The sequence below is a fragment of the Benincasa hispida genome, chromosome 11 (assembly GCF_027475165.1).
Source record: "Benincasa hispida cultivar pf3 chromosome 11, pf3_genome.v1.1, whole genome shotgun sequence".
NCBI lineage: Eukaryota > Viridiplantae > Streptophyta > Magnoliopsida > Cucurbitales > Cucurbitaceae > Benincasa > Benincasa hispida.
Window position 1 is genome coordinate 9,987,339 of NC_143488.1, and position 20,043 is coordinate 10,007,381.

The 20,043-nt window shown below is 33.3% G+C and overlaps 2 protein-coding genes across 9 annotated transcripts; both read right to left on the minus strand.

The window, feature by feature from the left end:
* Positions 1-1,955: 1,955 nt before the first annotated feature.
* WOX13 (WUSCHEL related homeobox 13) lies at positions 1,956-7,825 on the minus strand. 5 transcript variants are annotated; one of them, XM_090306804.1, is made up of 5 exons: positions 7,663-7,825; positions 6,275-6,478; positions 4,236-4,489; positions 2,877-3,389; positions 1,956-2,456 (listed from the first exon to the last, which is right to left on the minus strand). In XM_090306804.1, exons 3-5 carry the CDS (start codon positions 4,465-4,467, stop codon positions 2,365-2,367), a joined length of 837 nt encoding a protein of 278 aa, XP_090162930.1. In that variant the 5' UTR covers positions 4,468-4,489; positions 6,275-6,478; positions 7,663-7,825; the 3' UTR covers positions 1,956-2,364. The 5 variants fall into 5 exon arrangements, with proteins under 5 accessions (XP_090162930.1, XP_038904716.2, XP_038904714.2 ...); XM_039048788.2 differs by lacking the exon at positions 7,663-7,825 and having other exon boundaries at positions 6,275-6,557; XM_039048786.2 differs by lacking the exon at positions 7,663-7,825 and having other exon boundaries at positions 1,956-2,459; positions 6,347-6,549.
* Positions 7,826-9,293: 1,468 nt separating this feature from the next.
* TRM26 (RB1-inducible coiled-coil protein) lies at positions 9,294-18,289 on the minus strand. Of its 4 annotated transcripts, none has more exons than XM_039048783.2 (8): positions 17,987-18,275; positions 16,987-17,150; positions 16,494-16,570; positions 13,888-15,597; positions 13,645-13,813; positions 12,847-13,133; positions 12,117-12,221; positions 9,294-9,451 (listed from the first exon to the last, which is right to left on the minus strand). In XM_039048783.2, the coding sequence occupies exons 2-8, from the start codon at positions 17,066-17,068 to the stop codon at positions 9,428-9,430; spliced, it is 2,454 nt and encodes an 817-aa protein (XP_038904711.2). In that variant the 5' UTR covers positions 17,069-17,150; positions 17,987-18,275; the 3' UTR covers positions 9,294-9,427. The 4 variants fall into 4 exon arrangements, with proteins under 4 accessions (XP_038904711.2, XP_038904710.2, XP_038904712.2 ...); XM_039048782.2 differs by having other exon boundaries at positions 9,331-9,506; XM_039048784.2 differs by lacking the exon at positions 9,294-9,451 and adding an exon at positions 10,335-10,649.
* Between the last annotated feature and the right edge of the window lie 1,754 nt (positions 18,290-20,043).

Sequence of the window (20,043 nt, forward strand, 5' to 3'; positions counted from 1 at the left end):
CAAATTTAGTTCAACATATCTTTCATTTCTTTTCCTACTCGATGCATCCTCAGTGTAATATATTTAGTGCATAACCATACTTAACCAAATTTTTACCTTGTGATCAACTAATGTGTGTGTGGCAGCTCGTACAAGATACCCCTATGCGTCAAAATATGCTGGCTTTGCCTATGCGACGATGGCTTGCCCACATTTAACGTTTGCTTGTAAGTTGCTTGCTTATGCGTGGGTTGCAGTTGCCTGCTTGTTCATCCAATCAAAATTTCAGATTTCACTTTCAGCTTGTATAACTTAATTCCAAATACAATCTCATAAAACCTCATTCTAAGAACTTATTCCTAAACATCTCAAACTACCTTACCTTAGAATTCCAACTTCTGGTTCCTTTCTCCCCCGAGCTTGGAATTCACCAATTCTTACAACTCATCTGCATGACTTTAGATTCTCGAATACTTGAAGAAATTCCTCAACTTATAGCTCAAATTCATGGAAATTCCTCTTTGTTATCTCAACCCCTTTAAACTCTAAGCTTAAGTTGGCAGAAATTCTCCTCCCTTAGCTCACATAAAATGCCAAAACCAAGCACCTCTATTCAAACTTTCCTTTTATACTAAAGCTGCATAGTTATTAAGTTTCTTAAAATGACAACTGGCACACTTAACCCATCTTTAGGGCTTCTAAGCACGCCACGTAGCCTACTAATTAAGAGTTTAAATTGAATGCCTAAGTCTCTTACCAACGTCCAGGCTTGCGTTCCTGCTAGCCTTCTGCCTCGGTTGATGCATATCATGGCTAACATCGCATCCTCTTGCTCACACATCACTGTTCAACGCATACGCTGGTTTCACTCTTAGACATTCGTGCTTAGGCCTAATGCTCATGAATGCATCCCTTGCCTCTAGCACGCCTCAGCATTCCTTCGCTACTATGCGTTCACTTAGGCAACCTTAATTGCCCGCATACTATCCATCCTAGGCCTTCACCAACCTCTAAAGCCCTTGATCCATACCTCCTGTTGCACTTAGTCAATTTTCCAACCGTAGGTTCCTAAGCCCACAAACGCCCATGTGTTTCCCACTTGTCTTAGCCTTCCCAAATTTTGTTTCAGTGTTGGCTGCTCTTTGCTACCAGAGAGCACATCATCTCAAGACTTAGAAATTTTTCCCCATCTTTACCTCACACGCCTACTCATTATAATTTTCATTATTTTTTAACTACTACAAACATTATAGTCACATACTTACAATAACTTAGACACATAATTAGGATAATTATCACATAATTAGAGGAACTTAAACGTAATTAACTAGTAAAATAAGGTTAATTATTGTCGAGATAATGGTCTATTTCTTCGCCTTCATAGTGCAATGCCTACCGTTATTGATAGACAGAAGAATCATGGTATGCACTTCCGTGTACTAGCTAAAGTGTTATGTATGTTTGGTGAAGACCATATTCACGTTGGTACCATATTAGGTAGATGCATATTTTCTTTTTCATAAAAATGGTAACTTCGTTTACATTTAAATCTTTTAAAAGTTATTAATAAAAGAATTACTCGCAAGGACAAAAAAAATTCAAAATAAGATTTAATATATGATATTCGACCTTTCACCTAAATATATTAACAACCATACTTAATAATCCTACCTACTAGTTGAGGTGAAATAGTTAAAGTCAATGAGTAATGATTACATAGTTATTTTGAAAACCCTCTTAAATTTTAACAATTAATCACAGATTAATGTGTTGAACTAGCAAATAAATTAGTTTAATCCATTGACTTGACTAACTAGGTTAAAACACATATCACTAAGAGGATTAAGAGGTCATATGTTCGAATTATCTCATAACCATGTGTTGAACTAAAAAAAATTAACATACCTTTCTCGACATTTTGGCTAAGATCAAGTGTAAAAAAAAAAAAAAAAAAAAAAAAATTGCTATAAATTGACTAGTACGAAAGAGAATGAGGTTGTCAGAGGCTGTGCCCATTCTCCTATCAATTAGGATCATCATTTTAGCAATCATCCTTTTTAATACAAACACATTCTTGTACAAATGGACACCATACATCCTCTCCTCTTAAGGGGTCATTCAACAAACTCAAAAAGACTCTTTGAATTGCTCAATCAACCAATCAAACTCCCAATGCTCATCTCCAAACACAATTCAACCAAAATACATTACTCAAAACTGAATACTCCGACAATCCACGACAAGATACGAGCACACAAGTCAGCATCATTCGTCATCGTCATCACCGTCTCCTTCAATATCAGACTAAATCACAGTCACATGAGAGCTAGAAGTCCAGCATATTCGTAATAAGACAACTACACCTTGTGTTAATTGTATAAGAATTCATGGTCGTTCGGTCATGCTGTAGCCTTCTGCTTGCTGGTAAATACTATAGTTCTCTGGTGTTTCAATCTTTCCTGTCAACTGCTCATTCCCTGCTGGAATCAATTTCAAAAAGAAAAGCACACATTCAATTCTATATCCTCTGTGAGACAGAGATGATATCCAAGCAAAAAAAACAAAAGTGTCGAATGAGGATCTTATTAGTGTATATGTATCTAGATGTAGCAAGTTAGCAACTCATTTTAACTTGAACATTCTTGTCATCGTAGTGGTATCAAAAGAAGGTGATCTTAAAACAATAACCAGCAGGACCACGGCTTTCCCTAACAAAACAGAATTCAGAAGTTTCTGTGTGTATACTCTAATCAGTAAGTTGAAAACTTGAGAAATTGATGAGTTTAATACTTTTCTGAAACCTCCAGATAATATGACAAGAAAAAGTTGGATATGTCAGGCAAAAAAGATGAGTAATAGAACATATGAAAGAGTGACAAGAAACTCTTATGGCATACCCTCATAAAAAGACATCTGGTTGAAACTTCTCGCAGTTTTTAAACTTCCATTCGAAGGAAACAAAGTATCAGCTTTGTTGGTGTTTGGATCCCGGAAATGCAGTTCAGAACTCATGTCCGGACTCTGGAAGCACATGTCGTCCCCCAAAGGTGCAGAGGATTGATGAGTTTGAAAATCCACAGGTTTTGTCTTCTTATCTTTTGGTGACTCGACTTCTGTCTCCACTTCCGATTCACCATAGGCGGGTGCTGTACTTTGCTGCTTCCTCTTCGATCGAGCACGCCTGTTTTGGAACCAGTTATAGACATTAGATTCAGAAATTTGGCCATGCTGACCCAGTTCAGAGGTTATCTCTTTGATCTTTTGTTTGCTGGGAGTTCCATTCCCTTGCTCAAATATACGCTCTAAGATCTGAAGTTGCACAGGCGTCGGAGTCCATCGTTGTCTAGAAGTGATTTTGTGGCTGGAAGATGTCATCAATGGCTCACAATACATATTACCCAACCTCATTCCTGCAAAGCAGCAAGAAGACACAAGCTTTAAGCAAGTGCATAGAGGAGGCTCATCAGATTGTCTCCAAGATCATACAGATGGAGCAGAAAGCAGTTTCCAATTGCTAACAAGTGAAAGCCATACTGCCACAACTATCTTAATCCAAAAACCATTAACACCACATTATCAAAACTGTCCAGTCTTCAACTGGCTTATTCAATTTACAAGAAGTTGTATAGTTTTGAACCCCTTATTCAATTGCTAAAGAAAACACATCTCCCCCGTTTTGATTAACGGTGTTGACGATTACTTTTTTCATTTTTAAAAATTTTCACTTCTTCCAAGAATACTCGTGAATTAGTTCTGAAAACAAAAACATTTTTATTTGAAGTAGATCATTAAATATTTACTAAAGTGCCTCTTAATCATATAAAAGATACCCATCCTGCAAACAATGAAGGAAGAAGGAAAGAGTTACTTTACGGCAGGGCTACCAGAGACAAAAGGACCACAAAAAAGTTGGATAGCATCACAAAAAGGGAAACCAGTCGTAGTCTTACAGCATTAGATGTTTGCCCTTATTTTGAGGTAACAAATAGCTCAAAATGACCAAATATTTGCACGCATTTCCAGAAGTTCAAAAAAAATAAATAAATAAAACAAGAACAAGAACAAAACCTCGAGAGATTGCACCATAAACGCATACAATACCAGCAATCAAAATTCAATACGATCGATCGAAAAGGAAATTCCAAGAAATCGAAAACTCTAATCAACAACACAGGCGTAGTAGGTGTGTAAGGCATAGTTAGGCGATTCGATTGAAAAGAAGAAGTTGAAGAAATTAAAGAGCATTTTATTTCAACCTGTGAGATCCTGGTGAGCAGTGAGGGTCTTATGCATCTCAACTAGCTGCTCACAAATGGTGGCGTAAACAGCAATTTGCTTGCGAAGAGTCTCCAATTGCTCGTCGGTCATGACTTTGACGTAGAGAGCGCCGGCGGTAGTTCCGGTGAGGTGATGGAGATGATCGTCTCGAAGAGGAGGGTTCTGATGATGGTAAGGATTTTGCTGCTCAGGCTTTTCCCACTCCATCATAATCTCTCTGCTTCAAAATTTTCTTTGAGAGAGAACGAAAGAAGAAGAAGAAAAAAAGGAAATTCAGAGAGGGCTGAGAAAAGCGGACGGTTAACGGGAAAGTAAAGAAACAGACAAATATGCGGGAAGGAGAGAGAGGCCCAAATCAAAATTAATTATTTATTTTAATGTACTATTAAAACTAATTCTCTCTCTCTCTCTCCCTTTTTTTTAAACATTAAAATATTTCTCCTTTAAAAATTAATTTCATGATTATTCCTATAATTTGTCATTTCACACTCTACTAATCTAATCTCCACCATAATTTAATCATTAATCTTCTTTTAAAAATAGAAATATGGTCAGAATATTTTAACTATTTTTTTTACAAACAACGTGTGAAGTAGGAAAATCAAACTTATGACTTCAAAGTTATAGAACAAATACTCAGCTATGCTCATTTTTGACAACATTGGATTATTTGATTAAAGACATATATGAAATATGTTTAACTGGTTTTAACTAATAATGTATTAGTATATATGGCCTTTGAACTCCATTTCATTTTTTTTTAATTCAACTCCATTTCAATTTTAGGTCTAAATAGGAGAGTAAGAAATGAATGATTTTCCTCTTTTGGTTGTTAAATTCGAAAAATATACACAAACATTTAAATTTTTAAGTTTCCTTTCAATTTGCCCTTTTAATTTTTTTTTAGAAATATTACCTCTAATCCATAATTTTTCTTAGCTTTGTCTCACTCCATAAAAATTTAAAAAAAAAATTACATTTTTCGTCGGCAGAGTTTTATAGAAGATTCTTTTCGTTATTATTATAATTTTTTTTTAGCTCTAACTACTTTATTCAAAAAAATTTAAAAATTTAAAAAGGTATATATTTTGAAGACCACAAAACAATATATATATATATATAAATAAATAAATAAATTGGATATGAGTTTCTTCCCAAAGAAAAAAAAAATAGATGGACTCGAGCTTAGATTGTAGTTTAGAACTTAAATATCATGGGATCATCTGTAATTGAAAGAAAATTAATTCGTAAAAAAAAATTTGCAAAAAATTAAATTTGAAAAATATTTCCTTTTGAATCTAGACAACACTGAAAATTAATTAACGAAAGTTCTTTTGAAAAGAGAAATGAGAGTTTTTTTTTTTTTTTATATAAGAGAGGTTACGAAAAAAGTGTCAGTAAAAATGTTTAAAAGCAATGATAAAAGTAAAACTACTATGTGTAGTAATTTTCACTAGGTGGGCAAATCAGATATTTATTTAAATTCATGAACTTTTTTATAATATTAATTCAAAAGAAAGAAAAGGAAAAAAAGGATATAATACTATTAGTACTTCTAATGTCAATTAATTTTAAATTTCGTGATTTAATTTTTTTTTATCAAAGTTAGTTAAATAATAATAACAATAATTTATGTGAATGTAATTTTACAAGTTATAAAGAAAAAGAAATAATTTCTTTTTTTTTATAGAAACAATTTCTTTTTTTTTTAAAGAAACAATTAACTCCCATACTAATTTTAATTTGAAACTACATCAATTAAAATTAATTACTAGACCAAAACAATAATTGTAAAGTACAAATATCAAAATATTACTTTTAAATTTTAAGTAAAAAAATAAAAAGACGTCCCTATCAAATCTATCTCGGATTTGATTTTTTTTCCTTTATGGAAAATATTCGAATCTAAAATGGAAAGCAATTAAACACAATTTAATTTCCTTATAAAATAGGAAATGATTTAGTTTGAAGGGTAATTGAGTGGAGGAAAAAAAAAAGAAAAAAGAAAGATATTTACACAGGGAAAGGCAACCGGAAGTATCGGTGGAAGAGAGCTGACGTGTCTGAGTTTCCTCTGGCACTGTCTTACCCTGAGGGTACTCGTCGGCCCAGTCAGCCTCTGACAAGTTGACGTGTTATTCTGAAAGTTTGTGCTGTCTGTTACGGCGGTCGGCGGTGGAATCACGGCGGAGATAAAAAGAAGATGTCGGAAATTCTGCAGCTTTTGACAGTGAAGGGCGAGGGTGTTTTTTCATTTGTGTCAGAGATTGATGGTCTTCTTGTCCCAAAAATCAAATTGTTTTTTTCTTTTATTATATATATATTTTTAAAGGGAAAAATAAAATGAAATTAATAATAATTAAAAACATGGACACATGCAGGGTCGTTGTCTGATTAGTAATATGCATGTGAGAGTGTTAATTAATTAGATGACTCATTACCATTAATTGCATTTAGCAGATAAATACAAAAGCCATAATCATATCATATTTGCCTTTATTTTTCTCTCTCCCATCGTCTCTTTTGTTTAATTAAGATTCCGTTGGGATTTCATAGATCTTACTTTTTTGTTTCTGATAGAATAAATACCCAATTTTAATTTCTTATCTGCAATGGGAATAAGGAGAATTAATTGAATTAAAAATGAGTTCAATGAAAAAAAAACTTTTGTTGTAATATGTTCTGATCAAATTATATTTGAAATCACAATAGAAAATGCATAAAATCGTCATTCATACCGTTTGCTTGTTAGAATGAATACCAAGTTTCAAATTGGTGTGGGGCTTTAAGAGTTTTATTTTTTTTAATAAAAAAAACTATTGAGATGTATGAATTTTGAGGAATATTAATGAGAATATATATATATTAAAAAAAGTTCAATGTAGATGCAAGATTGAAAATGGTTCAACAACATGTCGGTGAAGTTTGGAGATTAGAACTTCCAGTAAATAATTAGAATAATGTATATAATCAATTAAAATGAGAATGAAAAAAAAAACATATTCATGATCTTCGGATAGTAAAGGAGACTAGAAACTTATGAAAACTTTACTTTTCATCTATAATGGGGGCACATTTGTAACTATTGTAAAGCAATATGTTCCTAAGTTCTGGAAATTAAACACAAGCCATTTGATTATGAATGCAAAATGACTAGAAACTAATAAAAGAAGCTTTACTCTCTCTAATGTTGATTTGTTGTTTTCGAGAAGGGGTTACTGGAAGCCGATGAGGGATTGGAACTGTCTACATAAAACCAACAACAAAAAGGAGTTGGGGAAAATCGCAGGTATTTGAAACTACCGTAACACTACCTGTTCTAACAACATTCTTCCTGATCCTCAAGTTATGAGTCTTGCTGTAAAAAAAAGCTTTAGAGATTCTTTCTTTGAAGGAGGAAGCTACCTCTCCTAGGATCAGTTTGAGCATCAATCCATCTGTTAGCCATTGGAAGCCGCTAAGATAGGGTTCTTGGAAGATGAATGTTGATGCCGCTTGATCGAAGAACGTTCGGAGCGGTGGGACCGATTGGATTATTCGTGATTGGAGTGACCACCCTATTGGAGTCGATTGGATTATTCGTGAAATCTTAGACTTATCAAAGACATTTTTTTTGTTGAGAAGACTCTTTTTTTGTTGAGAAGACTCTTTTTTTCTCCTTCTATAAGTGTATAATTTTTGGAAAAATCTTAGAGAATAGAACAAAGTTGCCCATAATCTAGCAAATTTGACTTCTTCTAGAACTTCCGCTTTTTAGAAAGGGTTCCTCCCTCTATATTATCCTTCCATCCTTGAGACGAAATGATGTTTGAACTGTTAGATTATTCTTTGATTTTTATGAATTTCATTTTTTTAAAAAAAAAGGAAACATAAATTTATCAATAGTTTTCCCGTTAGATGAAATCATAATTTATCCATTGGGCTAAAATATAATTTAGATGTAGGACATAAAATATGATGATTCTAGATAGGGTAATACTTGGGTGCATCCCAAGATGTACCAATTTCTATACTTTTTCCTCCTATCACTCACACCAAAAAAAAATTAATTAAAATATTTTAAAATATAAATAAAAATAATTCGCCACAGCACAAAAATAGTCACAAGTATATATATATATATATATGAGTTTTTAATAATTAAGGAATGAAAAAAAGATAATAGTTACATTTCAAATTAGTACACAAAATTTTGAGATTTATGTCTATTTAGTCCTTAAATTTTTAAAATTACAAATTTAACCTCTAAATTTTCATTTTTATTTTTTAAGTTTATAGATCTACTAGACATAAAATTTATATTAGATATAAAATCAAATTTATATACAACAGATTAAATAATTTTATAAATTTTTAAATTTGTCAGACATCACAAACAAAATCGAATATTTTTAGGGGGTGTTTGGCTCACCAACATGAGTTCAATTGGTATAATATGCCAACTCATTGTTTGGCCCACCAACTTTAAATATTGGTGGAGTTGAGTTGGTATATTTTACCAATTCACCCCAACTCTCCATTCTTTCCATGTTTTCAATGGCTCCACCCATCGGCCACTGTCACACTCCGAGAACTAACTCCGGACTCCAAAAACCACCTCTGATAACAACTCCGGCGAGCAACTCCGAGCTCTGACAACCACCATGACAACTCTGACTCCGACAACCTCCTCCAATGACAATTTCGACGACAAAATCTAGACTCTAATAACCACCTTCGATGAGAGCTCCGGCGACCAACTCCAACAACCAATTATGGCCTCTGATAACTACCTTCAGTGACCCAACTCCGACGACCACATTCGCGCTACCAACTTCGACGATCAATTGGCTCTAACAACAAACTCCGACAACCACCTTCGTAGACTCCGACAACCACCTTCGACTACAAACTCCGATGAAAATCACCTTTGATGATCACTTTTGAGCAAGCAACTCTGACGACCAACTCAAGGCTTCAACAACCACCTTCGACGACAAACTCCAACAACCAACTCTAATACCACCTTCATGTGACTAACTTCGGGCTCCAACAGTCACCTTTTCGACTACAATCTCCAACGGAAATCATCTTTGACGACCACTTTTGTCCGACCAATTCCAAGATTTGAAAACCATCTTCGATGACAAACTTCGACAACCAACTCCAATATACCTTCATGCGACCAACTTCAGGCTCCGGAAACCACCTCCGACTACAAACTCCAGCAAAAGACATCTTCAATAATCAACTTTGACAACCACTTCCAACTATTATAAGATTGATGATTGTTAAAGTATGTTGTAGGGTTGTTGATTATATTAAAAATATTATTTTGTCTACAATAAGTGCAATATTTATACGTAATGAATTCACATATTGAATGAGTGTTAAGAATATTTAGATGAAAAATATGTATGTAGTTGAAAAGTAACATATAACAAAAAAATTCATAAAATGATTTTTTTTCTAAAACATTTTCTAACAAGAATTAGTGAAAAATAGGAATTTGTTCTTTGATGATCTTTCAAATTTAGAGGAAATGAAAGTGAAACTATTGAACAAATGTAGTAACATTCAATTGGCTGTTACAATGATGGGTAGATTTATTTAAAAAAAATCATGACATAGGAAAAATATAGAGCTAACAATAGGAAAAAGAAAAAGAAGAAGATGATAATGAAGTTCATGGAGAAAAATTAGCTAGAATCAAATGTTTTGATTTTACTTTAGTTTCTTATTTTATTTAACCATGTTTCTATCAAAAATTTAATGAGTTAATTGTTGTTTATTGCCCAAAAAAGGAAAGAAAAAAAAGTTTTAAAAATTAAAAGAAAAAAATTACGATTCATATTTTATTCAAACAAAGATAGATAGAATCATTGAATAAAAAAATTTCAAAACAAAAATAGTAATCATAAAAGCATATTATTTAGAGTTAAAAAAAAACTGCATCAGATATCCAAACTCTGTACCCCAAATACAGACATATGAACTCCAAATATCATATATCAATTTAGCGCTCCAAATAATTTATCGGAGACTTATTATATGATACTTTTTAAAGTTTAAGGAAAAAAACATGTCACACAAGTAGGGACACTAAACTTGTAATTTAATTAATAACATGGGTATTGCGAGGTCAAAAGTATGGGGGGAATAAAATAGAAGAGATGATGTAGAGAGATGTTGGTTAAGGAGAAGAAAGAAGGGAGATTAGAAGATAAATTTGATTAATAATCCAATAAAGAGAGAGAGGAAAAGGATGATTAGCCGACAGAGCATGTGCTCCACCACTAAGCACTAAGATAAAGAGGCAGGTCAAAATCAGGGGGCGGCCATGCCAAGACGATACTTCCCATTGTCCCCACCACCACCAATCAATATCATCCATCTCTCTCTCATTCTATTTACTGTATGTGAACAATAATAAGAAGATAGAGTGAGTGAGAGATTGGAGAGAACAAAATTCCTTCCATTTACATTTATGGAAATGGAAATAGAAAGCCTACACCATAGACTTTTCCTGATGATAAGGACGAAAGATATTCTCACACCAACATACCGATTCAACTAATTTTCAAACAAGATCCAATTAGTTTCCAAACAAATGGAGAACAGATGTAACGTTCCAGTTTCCTATATTCGCTTATCGTTTTTGGTAGCCATGATCATGAAGACTAGAGTCCTAAATTTTCAACCGTCCACGTCCTGCAATAATTCTACTTTTAGTTGGTTCGGTATGAATCCAGCTTCTTTCAAAGTCCATGGATATTTTAGTTTTAGATCACTCTCTCTATCTCTAATTCTATATAGGCTAAACTCTCTCTATACATATAAGTAAAAGTGTATATATTATATCAAAAGTTGTAGCAAAACTATTGTAAACATTTCGAAGCTATCTTGATGTGGAAATCCTTCCTAATTTAGAACAAAAATTGGAACCTACAATGGTGTGGCAGTGAGATAGAAATGTGTGACAATTCAAATTTTCATATAAAGATTACTGCCACACCATTTTCGGTCATAGTAAAATTCTAACCTACGTTATAAAAACTGGAGTAATATAGATATTTTTATAAGTGAATATGAAGTTTACTCTTTCAGCTGCTTGGCTTTTACATATATTAGTATGGTCTACCTAACCCATGATGAAACATCATAAATAGCTGGACCCACAATTTGCTATATGGGAATTGGGTAGCTGAATGAATTGGTAAAGTTCCACTTCCACTCTTGCAATTGGGTCCTTTGTCTCTTTTAATAGTAAGGTTGACCACAATTAGGTTGACCATTCCTTCGGCTATCTTGGAGAATTTATGGTGTGGGTTGGCCGAGTAAGATATGAAGCATTTTATATCAAATAACGTCTAACCATTAATTCTTTTTACATACTTATTCAAAAAACAATAATCCTTTCTCCTGGTTTCGACACAAAACATTCTATTTCTAACAAGCCAAAGCATGCTAATCTAACAGAGATTTGTATGACCCGAAATTTAATCAAGGGTCGAGCAATATTTAGCTCCTCGGTAAATATGAGCATGTATATTACGTCACAGAGATTCATATGTGAAGGTCACAATTTATATATCACATGTACATTTACCAATCATAAAATTAAGCCAACCAAATCCAATAAAATTTCTAGTCTTAAACCTATTTGTTTTTTGCATAATCTAACCACGTATTATAAGGTTTTAATCAAACTTTCTAATTTTTAAACTTTATAAACATGGACTTCATAAAACTGTGAATCAAACAAACAATCTCATAGTAGGGGGCAAGAGCAATAAATACATAGCATAAGATTCAATTATTTGTGGTTTGTCACGTTTCTGTCATAATATTATAGATGGAGAAACTTGTATGAGTTATACCTTTTGTCGCAGCAATTGAACATTGGAACTTGCGGCAGCTGATTGTTTAACTTTTCTGACGCTGGATATTACAAAATATGGCAAAGGCCAAGGATCGTGCACAAACTGCAGAGAGAAATATCATGTTAACTTTCCTTTACAAATTATGATAATTAACATCAGATAAGAGTCATTTACATCTGAATAAAAACACCTTCACTTGAAGCCAATCTGCATTAAACAAATCATATGTACGTAAAAGAAACACAAAAAAGAAAAGGTATATTTCGAGTGAATATCAAGCGTGGTATCCTCAATATTTGATTTCCATGCAATTTCTGTGCACTCCAAGGAGTAGCATAAGGTCAGTGTCCTGAGAATTAAGACTCTGCAGTTTCCAGCATCATTTTAGCAAATCCTTCACAACTTCTTCAACCAAATCCTTGATGATCAAACCTTCAACCTCTCTTCCAGTTGTATTAACCTCATCATCCATCAATGAGGACCATGGTATTGAATTTAAATCTCGAGCCATAACCCCATCAAGCAAGTAATAAGATCTATCAGTTGAAGGGTGCACGAACTTGCGGATGACATCCCATACAGAATCCAATAGTTTTTTTCCGAACAAAGGCCTCAGTGGCATAGAGGAGTTAGTAACTTTTCTTCTAAATCTGGACATTGTTAAACATGGTGCAAGTACAATAGGAAGTGCTTCGTTCAAAAGATCAAATAACATTTTATGACCTACACTATTTTCATTCTGCTCCTTCCCGATGATTTCATTTTTGGTCTCTGATTTTCTATAAGCTTCTTCTACTTCCTCAAAAATTGCATTGCTGATAGGCTTTGTAGCTGCATTATTCCGTGAAAAGTTGTTATCTGTTGATCCATCATACATACCAGAAACAATAAGAAGGTCTCGTATGTAAGCTTCTGCTGGATCTTCAAGTTTTGCGATTTCAGACTCAACGGGCTGCTGTTCCACTTTGTCCTCAATATCATCTGAATCAAGTTGATTCAGCTGTCTTCGAAGTTCTGTGATGTAAAAAAAATGTAAGTAAATATTCGAACACAGATATCGATCTCATTCTTCTACGAAATTTGATATATGTCTGTCACTGAGAGAATGACATGTTTTAGCTAGTGCTGCCTATTTGAGGTTAACTATCGTCACAACTTAGAGTTCCATATGTACGACAGTTTTCACCTTAAACAGATTATACAAAATGTTAATACGTACACTAAATTTTCTTTTAAGATCTGTAAATCAACCAAGATACATAAGCAGAAGCAGACAAACTTCTGAAGGGGAAGTATTCGAAGAGAACAGACTTGAGATGTAAGAAAACAAAATGTCAACAGTCACTGTATTCAAAGGCGTGATATAATTTGATAACACTAGAAGAAACAGTATATCAATGTATAAGAATATCGAGAGATATAAAATCTCAAAATAAACAAATCCAGGGATAAAGGAAAAAGACTTTCTTATACGGCATTGAGTACTAGTGTCGAATTGGTCGTGCATAAAAGCAACTCCCCATACCTTTCAAGTTAGAGCTTATCTCCCTAAAGACCTGGGAAACACAGTTCTCTTCTCTAGGAGTCACATCTGAAGTTGATATTGGACTGTGATGATCAGATAACTTCCAGAACTCTTCTTGGACACTGCTGCACACAGAGGCAGGACTCGGAGGCACCTCAGTGAAATTCTCCTGGGATAACGAAGAAAAATTATTAGTAAATATAAAAGTGTGAAACCAGAATTGAAATAGTTGATAAATTATACCCTTTCATGGCGCTCTCCGGAATTCATTACAACGGTTGGTCCACTCAAGATGTCTTTGGAAGAGTATAGATTGGCAGAATGCAATCCGCTAATTGACTGAGTCTTTCTACCAAACAGCTTCCCTCTAAGAGTGAAATTATATCTGAAATTGGAAACCTTTTCTTTGAAATTAAACCTCTCTTTCTTCTGCTTTTTGACACTCACCGCCACATCACTTGCTTCATGTTTTCTCTGAATGTGGGCACCAGTTAAAATGTGGCGGTCCTCCAGAAGAAGTTTCCCAAATGATGTTCCTGACACTGGAGCTGATAATGACCTGGTGAGATTCCTAGGAGATAATTCTTTGGGAAGAGCCTCATTTTGGTCTGCCTCATGCCTGAAAGATCTAGTTTGTATAACTTCTGTATCTCTGAGTGCTTCCCAGTAACTTGAACGTTTTCCATTTTTCAAAGTGGTTTCTACTTGGTTCACAACTCTTTCATGATCACATACAGATGACCTAGAGCTGCCACTATCAAGGTCTGAATTTGAATCTTTCCTTTGAACATTTCTCAGTCTCTCTGACAACAATCTTCTGGTATCTTTGTTTATGAATTCTGGGGAATCTAACCCATTAAATTGAATTTCGCTATTGTACGATCTTGTGGATTCTGAACGAAGTAAATTTATTCCAATGTCTCTTGTGACATTATCTCTAACCTGTGTGGCTATGTTCTGAGCTATTTGTCTTGTGTGAGATGGCCTCTCACTATATGGTGTCTCTATTCCACTTCCACGAGCTGCATAACCTTTTTTCAACGTTTTCCCTTGCAATTCGCATCTCAGCCGCTCCTTGACCTCGTCAAGAAAATCTTCAATACTAACTCTTTCTCCTAAGGTCCCTGAGGAGTTTTTCCAGTGCTCTTCATGGAAGTACATCTTATCAGGACCAGGCTTCAGAATCACAATCTTTGTTGGGCCACGCGATTTGTCTTTCTGATCACAACTTATCATGCAAGGGTGTTCAAAATCTGCATCCATGGATTTACTTCTCAAAGAAAAGGATCCCCTCTGCTCAGCTGGGAATGTTTCCCTCTTAACGCCATCATCCAGATCGATATTTCTATATGATTTCATCTCCACTGTTGAACCTTTAGGTTCCGCTGAGACCTTCTGACTCAATATTCTCCTTGTGTTTGCATTTAGTGCCATCTTCTCCTTGGCAAGGTCGTCCTGAGCAAGTGACCGTCTGTTGATGCTACTAACTTCAATAACCCTTGAACACTCCCTAAACCTTGCAGCTTGCCATGCTTCAAATTCCTTTTTGAACTTTTGTAATTCCTCTTCCTGAGGATGTTCCCGACGGTGTGATTTTCCCATCTTCTGACTGCTGCTCCAACGATCATCGCCCTTGTCATTATCTTGATAAGATGAGTTCAGGTCCATTTGCTTAGAAGAATTTGATTTGGAGGATGCATGAGAATTTCTGCCATTACTTTCTCTATTTGAAGTCTTAACTCCCTTGGTATTACGTCTCTTGTCACTTAGCTCAACCACATCTTTAGCATCCAAGGGCAACATATCCATTCCCATGAGTCGAGCAACAATGCTTGGTCCATTATGTCTGACATTTGTGCGCGTGGATATTTCCTTATCAATTAATTTCTTCATTGAAGCCTCATTTTTCAAATAGTCCTTATCAGAAAACACTTCATCGATTTGATAGGAGTACTGAAAATTTGGCAATGATCACGTGAAATGTTGATTAGAGAGATAGAAAAGGAAATGAATTGGAAAATCACACTCATGAAAATAGTATATTGGTACAGGGAAATAATATCTAGAAAAGAATTTGAGAAAGTTAAGAGGATGGACACTTGAAAAGATCCTTTTCAGAAATAGAATTTGAGAAAGTTATGAGAATGAGAGTGAGAGTGTTTGTAGAAAATACTCCAATTAGGACGTGGGATAGCAATAAGATACACCTGCACATATTTCTTTTGTGTTCTTTAACTTAGTAATTAACAGGAGGCCATTTTCATATAATTTTCGTCACATAGGCTGATGACTATTGAGACAAGTGTTCTGAACTGTTAAAGCTACAGGTCAATTAGTTTTAGGACCTTTTCGTAATGAAATTATTAAGAGAGTATACGACATTCAATTTCTTGGTTGCAGTCGAACTATTGATACATAATATAGATGATAGGTCAATCCAATATCCAACTCGGTTGGCAACATAAATTCATGAAACATGAAGATCTTTTTTTTTTCAAAACTTGTATCCTAACCATTGTGCAACAAAATTTAAGGCTGGAAAAAGATCTTACGGATTCCAATTTTCAAAAAGATTCTGCAAAGGATGTTGACTAAGATAGAATATCAAACAGAACAAATTTGCCAGACACATATCAAAGATTGAGATCCTGAACTTAGATGGTCCTATTATATAGTCAAGACTTGTTTCAGTTTGCTGTAGGGGAGAAAGCTTCAAGTAAATTCGAGTAGTAGTATAATTGTAAATTCTAGTAGTAGTATAATGTTCTAAAAAGGAACAACATCATAACAAGATATTTGACGTGAATGGCTGTTCAGTTAGTATACAGCAAACAAAATGGTAGATTTACCGGTATTTCTTCTGCAGCACAATAGTTTTGGGAACTCTCCATCTGTAGCTCCAGGCTATTTCGAGGAGTTTCCAGTCCTGCAGCAAAATGTAAATGCTATTTAGACAACCATCTCAAGTAACTGATTTTCCCTATGATTAATTTCTGCTCAAGTCGACATCCTAATATTGATGAACTGGTAAGAAGTTTGAACATTCATTACACCAAAATTTCAAAGAACCCTGTGAATTATAAATTTAGAAAAATCTGGTATGTGAAAAAAAAAATGCTTCCATATGAAAATCAATATTCTAAAGTAAGCTTGGTTGTCCAAGAAAATTTTTCTATTCACTATTCCTCAACTAACTCTCTAGGTACTACATGCTCTAATATTTTGAAAATACTTTAAAATCTCAACTTAATGTCAGTTACATTTTAAAGGAAAATTACTCTTTAGGCAGAACTATTAGAACATGCTCATAACCAAGAGCATAATAACATAGATCAATCATACCACCATGACGTCTCTTTTGATTAAATATTTTCTTGGCCATGCTTCTGTGATAAAAGTCAATAGGATATAATAAGCCTCCCATGCAGCTTGTGGAACTACCATGACGCCATCATTTTCTTGGTTCTTTCATACTCTGAATAAATTGATCTGAATGTCTTGTTTCCCTTGAAATGGAAAAGAAACAAAAAAAAAAAAAAAGTAGGCAAAAAGATAAGTCCATGAAGTTTAAAAACTGGCATGAGCTACAGAAACAAAAACAGGTCATAAGCATTCGAACCATATCCTGGAGAAATTAATATCCTGTATGCATTTGAGCTACAGAACCAACAGTACACCCTAAAGAGAAAGTCTATAATAATTCATTCTTTATATTCAAACCAAAATCTCTTCTCATTTTCTTGTGATTTTGGTTTCATGGAATCAGTGAGCGGAGAAATTCAATGGCTCGATTATGTACCAAAAGATCACGAAAAACCATAACAAGCACTACTATTCCAGACTTCGGATAAAGACGAGAGCAAGATCCATAGAAGAAAGAACATGTCAGATTTCATATTTTTTTAAAGGCTTCAAGGAAATTCGTGGTACAGACTACAGAGCAAAGCAAACAAGAATTCTAGCAAAAAAAAAAAAATGATTCGTTAATCACTTCAAAACCATCCACTTACAACATAACTTGAGAATCAACAATTTAACACAATCATAGAAAGAAAAGGAAAAAAACAAGTTATCCAGAGAGGTGAAACTTGAATATATCGTGACCTGAACAATTCAAGTCCGTGATCAATACGCAAATTCACTCTCAAAACAGAAAACAAAACGCAGTCTCAGAATCAAGACCTGCTTCGTTAACCAATTAGCTCAATTGAAATTCTCCGAAGTAATCGAACAGAAGAACAACGAAGTTAACTGCTCAGCATTGCATCGGAAAATTTACAGAAATTGAAATTCAGATAATAGAAGACACAGAAATTAGAAAGCAGTGGAATGGAGATCGCACCATAGAGGAGAGAGGAGGAAATGGCGACGGAAGTTGAACGGAAAAAAAGCGCCGGCGAGTGAGGAAGTGCAGTTAAACAAACGAGGTGTTCAGTGGAAAATTAAGGAAGGAAGAAGAAATTAGAAATGGAGACGATCGTTGGATGCAATCATGAATAGGAATGTGTCGACGCAAAAAGTAGGAATTGAAAGCCATCAAATTTCTCGTAATAATTAAATAATAATAAGAGTAAAATGATTATCAAATTGGCAAAACTATTTTCATTTTTCTTTTTAAATAAAAATAAAATAAATGAAACGGCAACGATGAATATTATTAGTAGTAATAATGAGGGCTAAAGTACGTGGCATATTATGCCTGTCCAAGACCTGGTCCCACTCTCCCGTCAAAACATTTTTTTTTCTATTTTTACTTAGGTAATAAATTCATATTTTTCCATGAATTTTCCAAATTTCTTTTAGGATGTTTTCAATGGGATAAACTAATAAAATATCACTATTTTTGTCTATTGCGAATTATAATAGATGTCCATTTTGATCTATTACAGTCTTATCTAATTAATGGACGATGATATTTTATTATACTTAAAAATATTTTCAGCAGTTTACAATTTAAAACAATTCTCCTTTCTTTTAGGGTTAAACTTTACATAAAATTTTATTTTAATATTTCGGTTAAAACTTCTTATGGAACAAATATTTGGCATGTATTCTTTGTATTTTAAGTTATATTTATTGAAGTTTGGTTTCAAGGTTAGAAATAACATAAATGTTCTTTTTCCTAATGCATTTAATTAAAAACGTGACTATAATAGAAAAGCATATTAGTTAATTGCATTATATTTTTTTAGTTTAATAATATGGTGAAATGGAAAGATTCAAATCTTGATTATATGTGCTTAAATTAGCTTAGTCAAATGACATTAATTTTTTTAGGTTTATTACATGCACAAGATAACGTTAAAAATTATATAAATGGGTGTGTTTCACTTCAATGAAATATATTAAAGGATTTTATGGGGAAAAAAAGAAAAAGAAATTTAAGGGTTGTCTATGAAAAAAAATGTTGATAAATATTAAAAACATGGGCATTACATTTCAAACAAGAGGGAATATTCATACCTTTAATAAATAAATAAAAGTTATATATGTATTGACTAATTCAGCTATATCTAAATTGGAATGGCAAATTTTTAAATTTATATATTGATTATGAAAGGTAAAGGTTAAATTTAAATAATTTTTTTCTAATCAATTTATCCATTTTATGGGATCTTTAAAATTAAAAATCTATTAAATAGTTTTAGAATTCGAAGGTTTATATTAAACACAAAATAAAATATTTAAAGGCATAATGAATTTTTTTTTTCAAGACATCCATGAATATCCTAAAACTCACTAATTTACTATCAATATAAGCATAATTAAGGAGTTAAGAAAGTTTTCCTTTGACCAAAGAGTGTGATTGAATCTGTCATAAAATATATGTTAGAGACTAAAAGGAACCATCATAAATTTTTTAAATTATTACCATATCCAAAATTTTATAATTTAACAAAATTCTTTAATATCTATTATTATACCAAGCACCCAAGTAAAATAGTCCCATATTCCCATCCAAAATTGTTATATTAAAGGATTTTTGTTAAATTATATTTCAACAATTCTAGGGTCATTTGGATTGACTTAAAAAAAAAAGTGTTATTTAAAAAATTCATTTTTATTTAAATATTTTTTATCAAAACCATTTAAAATACAGTTCAAAATCTATTATGAGTGGTTGTAACACTCCAATTTTCTCTAAAATGACTTATTTTTTAAATTAAACACTTGAAAATATATTCTAAACACACTCATAGTCTCCCAACTTTCAATTGTTATAATTTAGTATCAACTGACATTCAAATGTGTTTGTAATTATAAGATATGCGGTTCGAATCCTTCTACCCCAATTATACTAAAAATCTTTCAATAAATCTTAAAATTAGTCATTCTTGTTGATGTTTTCCCTATAGAATTAGTTATATGAGCATTCTGTGTATTCTCTGAAAATTATTA

Coding starts and splice junctions, on each gene's coding strand:
- WOX13 (XM_039048786.2), bottom strand. CDS start 4,467: ATGATGGAGTGGGAAAAGCCTGAGCAGCAAAATCCTTACCATCATCAG. Junction 3,390..4,235: donor TGCTCACCAGGATCTCACAG/GTTGAAATAAAA, acceptor GCTGCTTTGCAG/GAATGAGGTTGGGTAATATG. Junction 2,460..2,876: donor CCAGATGTCTTTTTATGAGG/GTATGCCATAAG, acceptor AATTGATTCCAG/CAGGGAATGAGCAGTTGACA.
- TRM26 (XM_039048781.2), bottom strand. CDS start 17,068: ATGGGAGGCTTATTATATCCTATTGACTTTTATCACAGAAGCATGGCC. Junction 13,814..13,887: donor CCGGAGAGCGCCATGAAAGG/GTATAATTTATC, acceptor TCGTTATCCCAG/GAGAATTTCACTGAGGTGCC. Junction 13,134..13,644: donor GATAAGCTCTAACTTGAAAG/GTATGGGGAGTT, acceptor TTTACATCACAG/AACTTCGAAGACAGCTGAAT.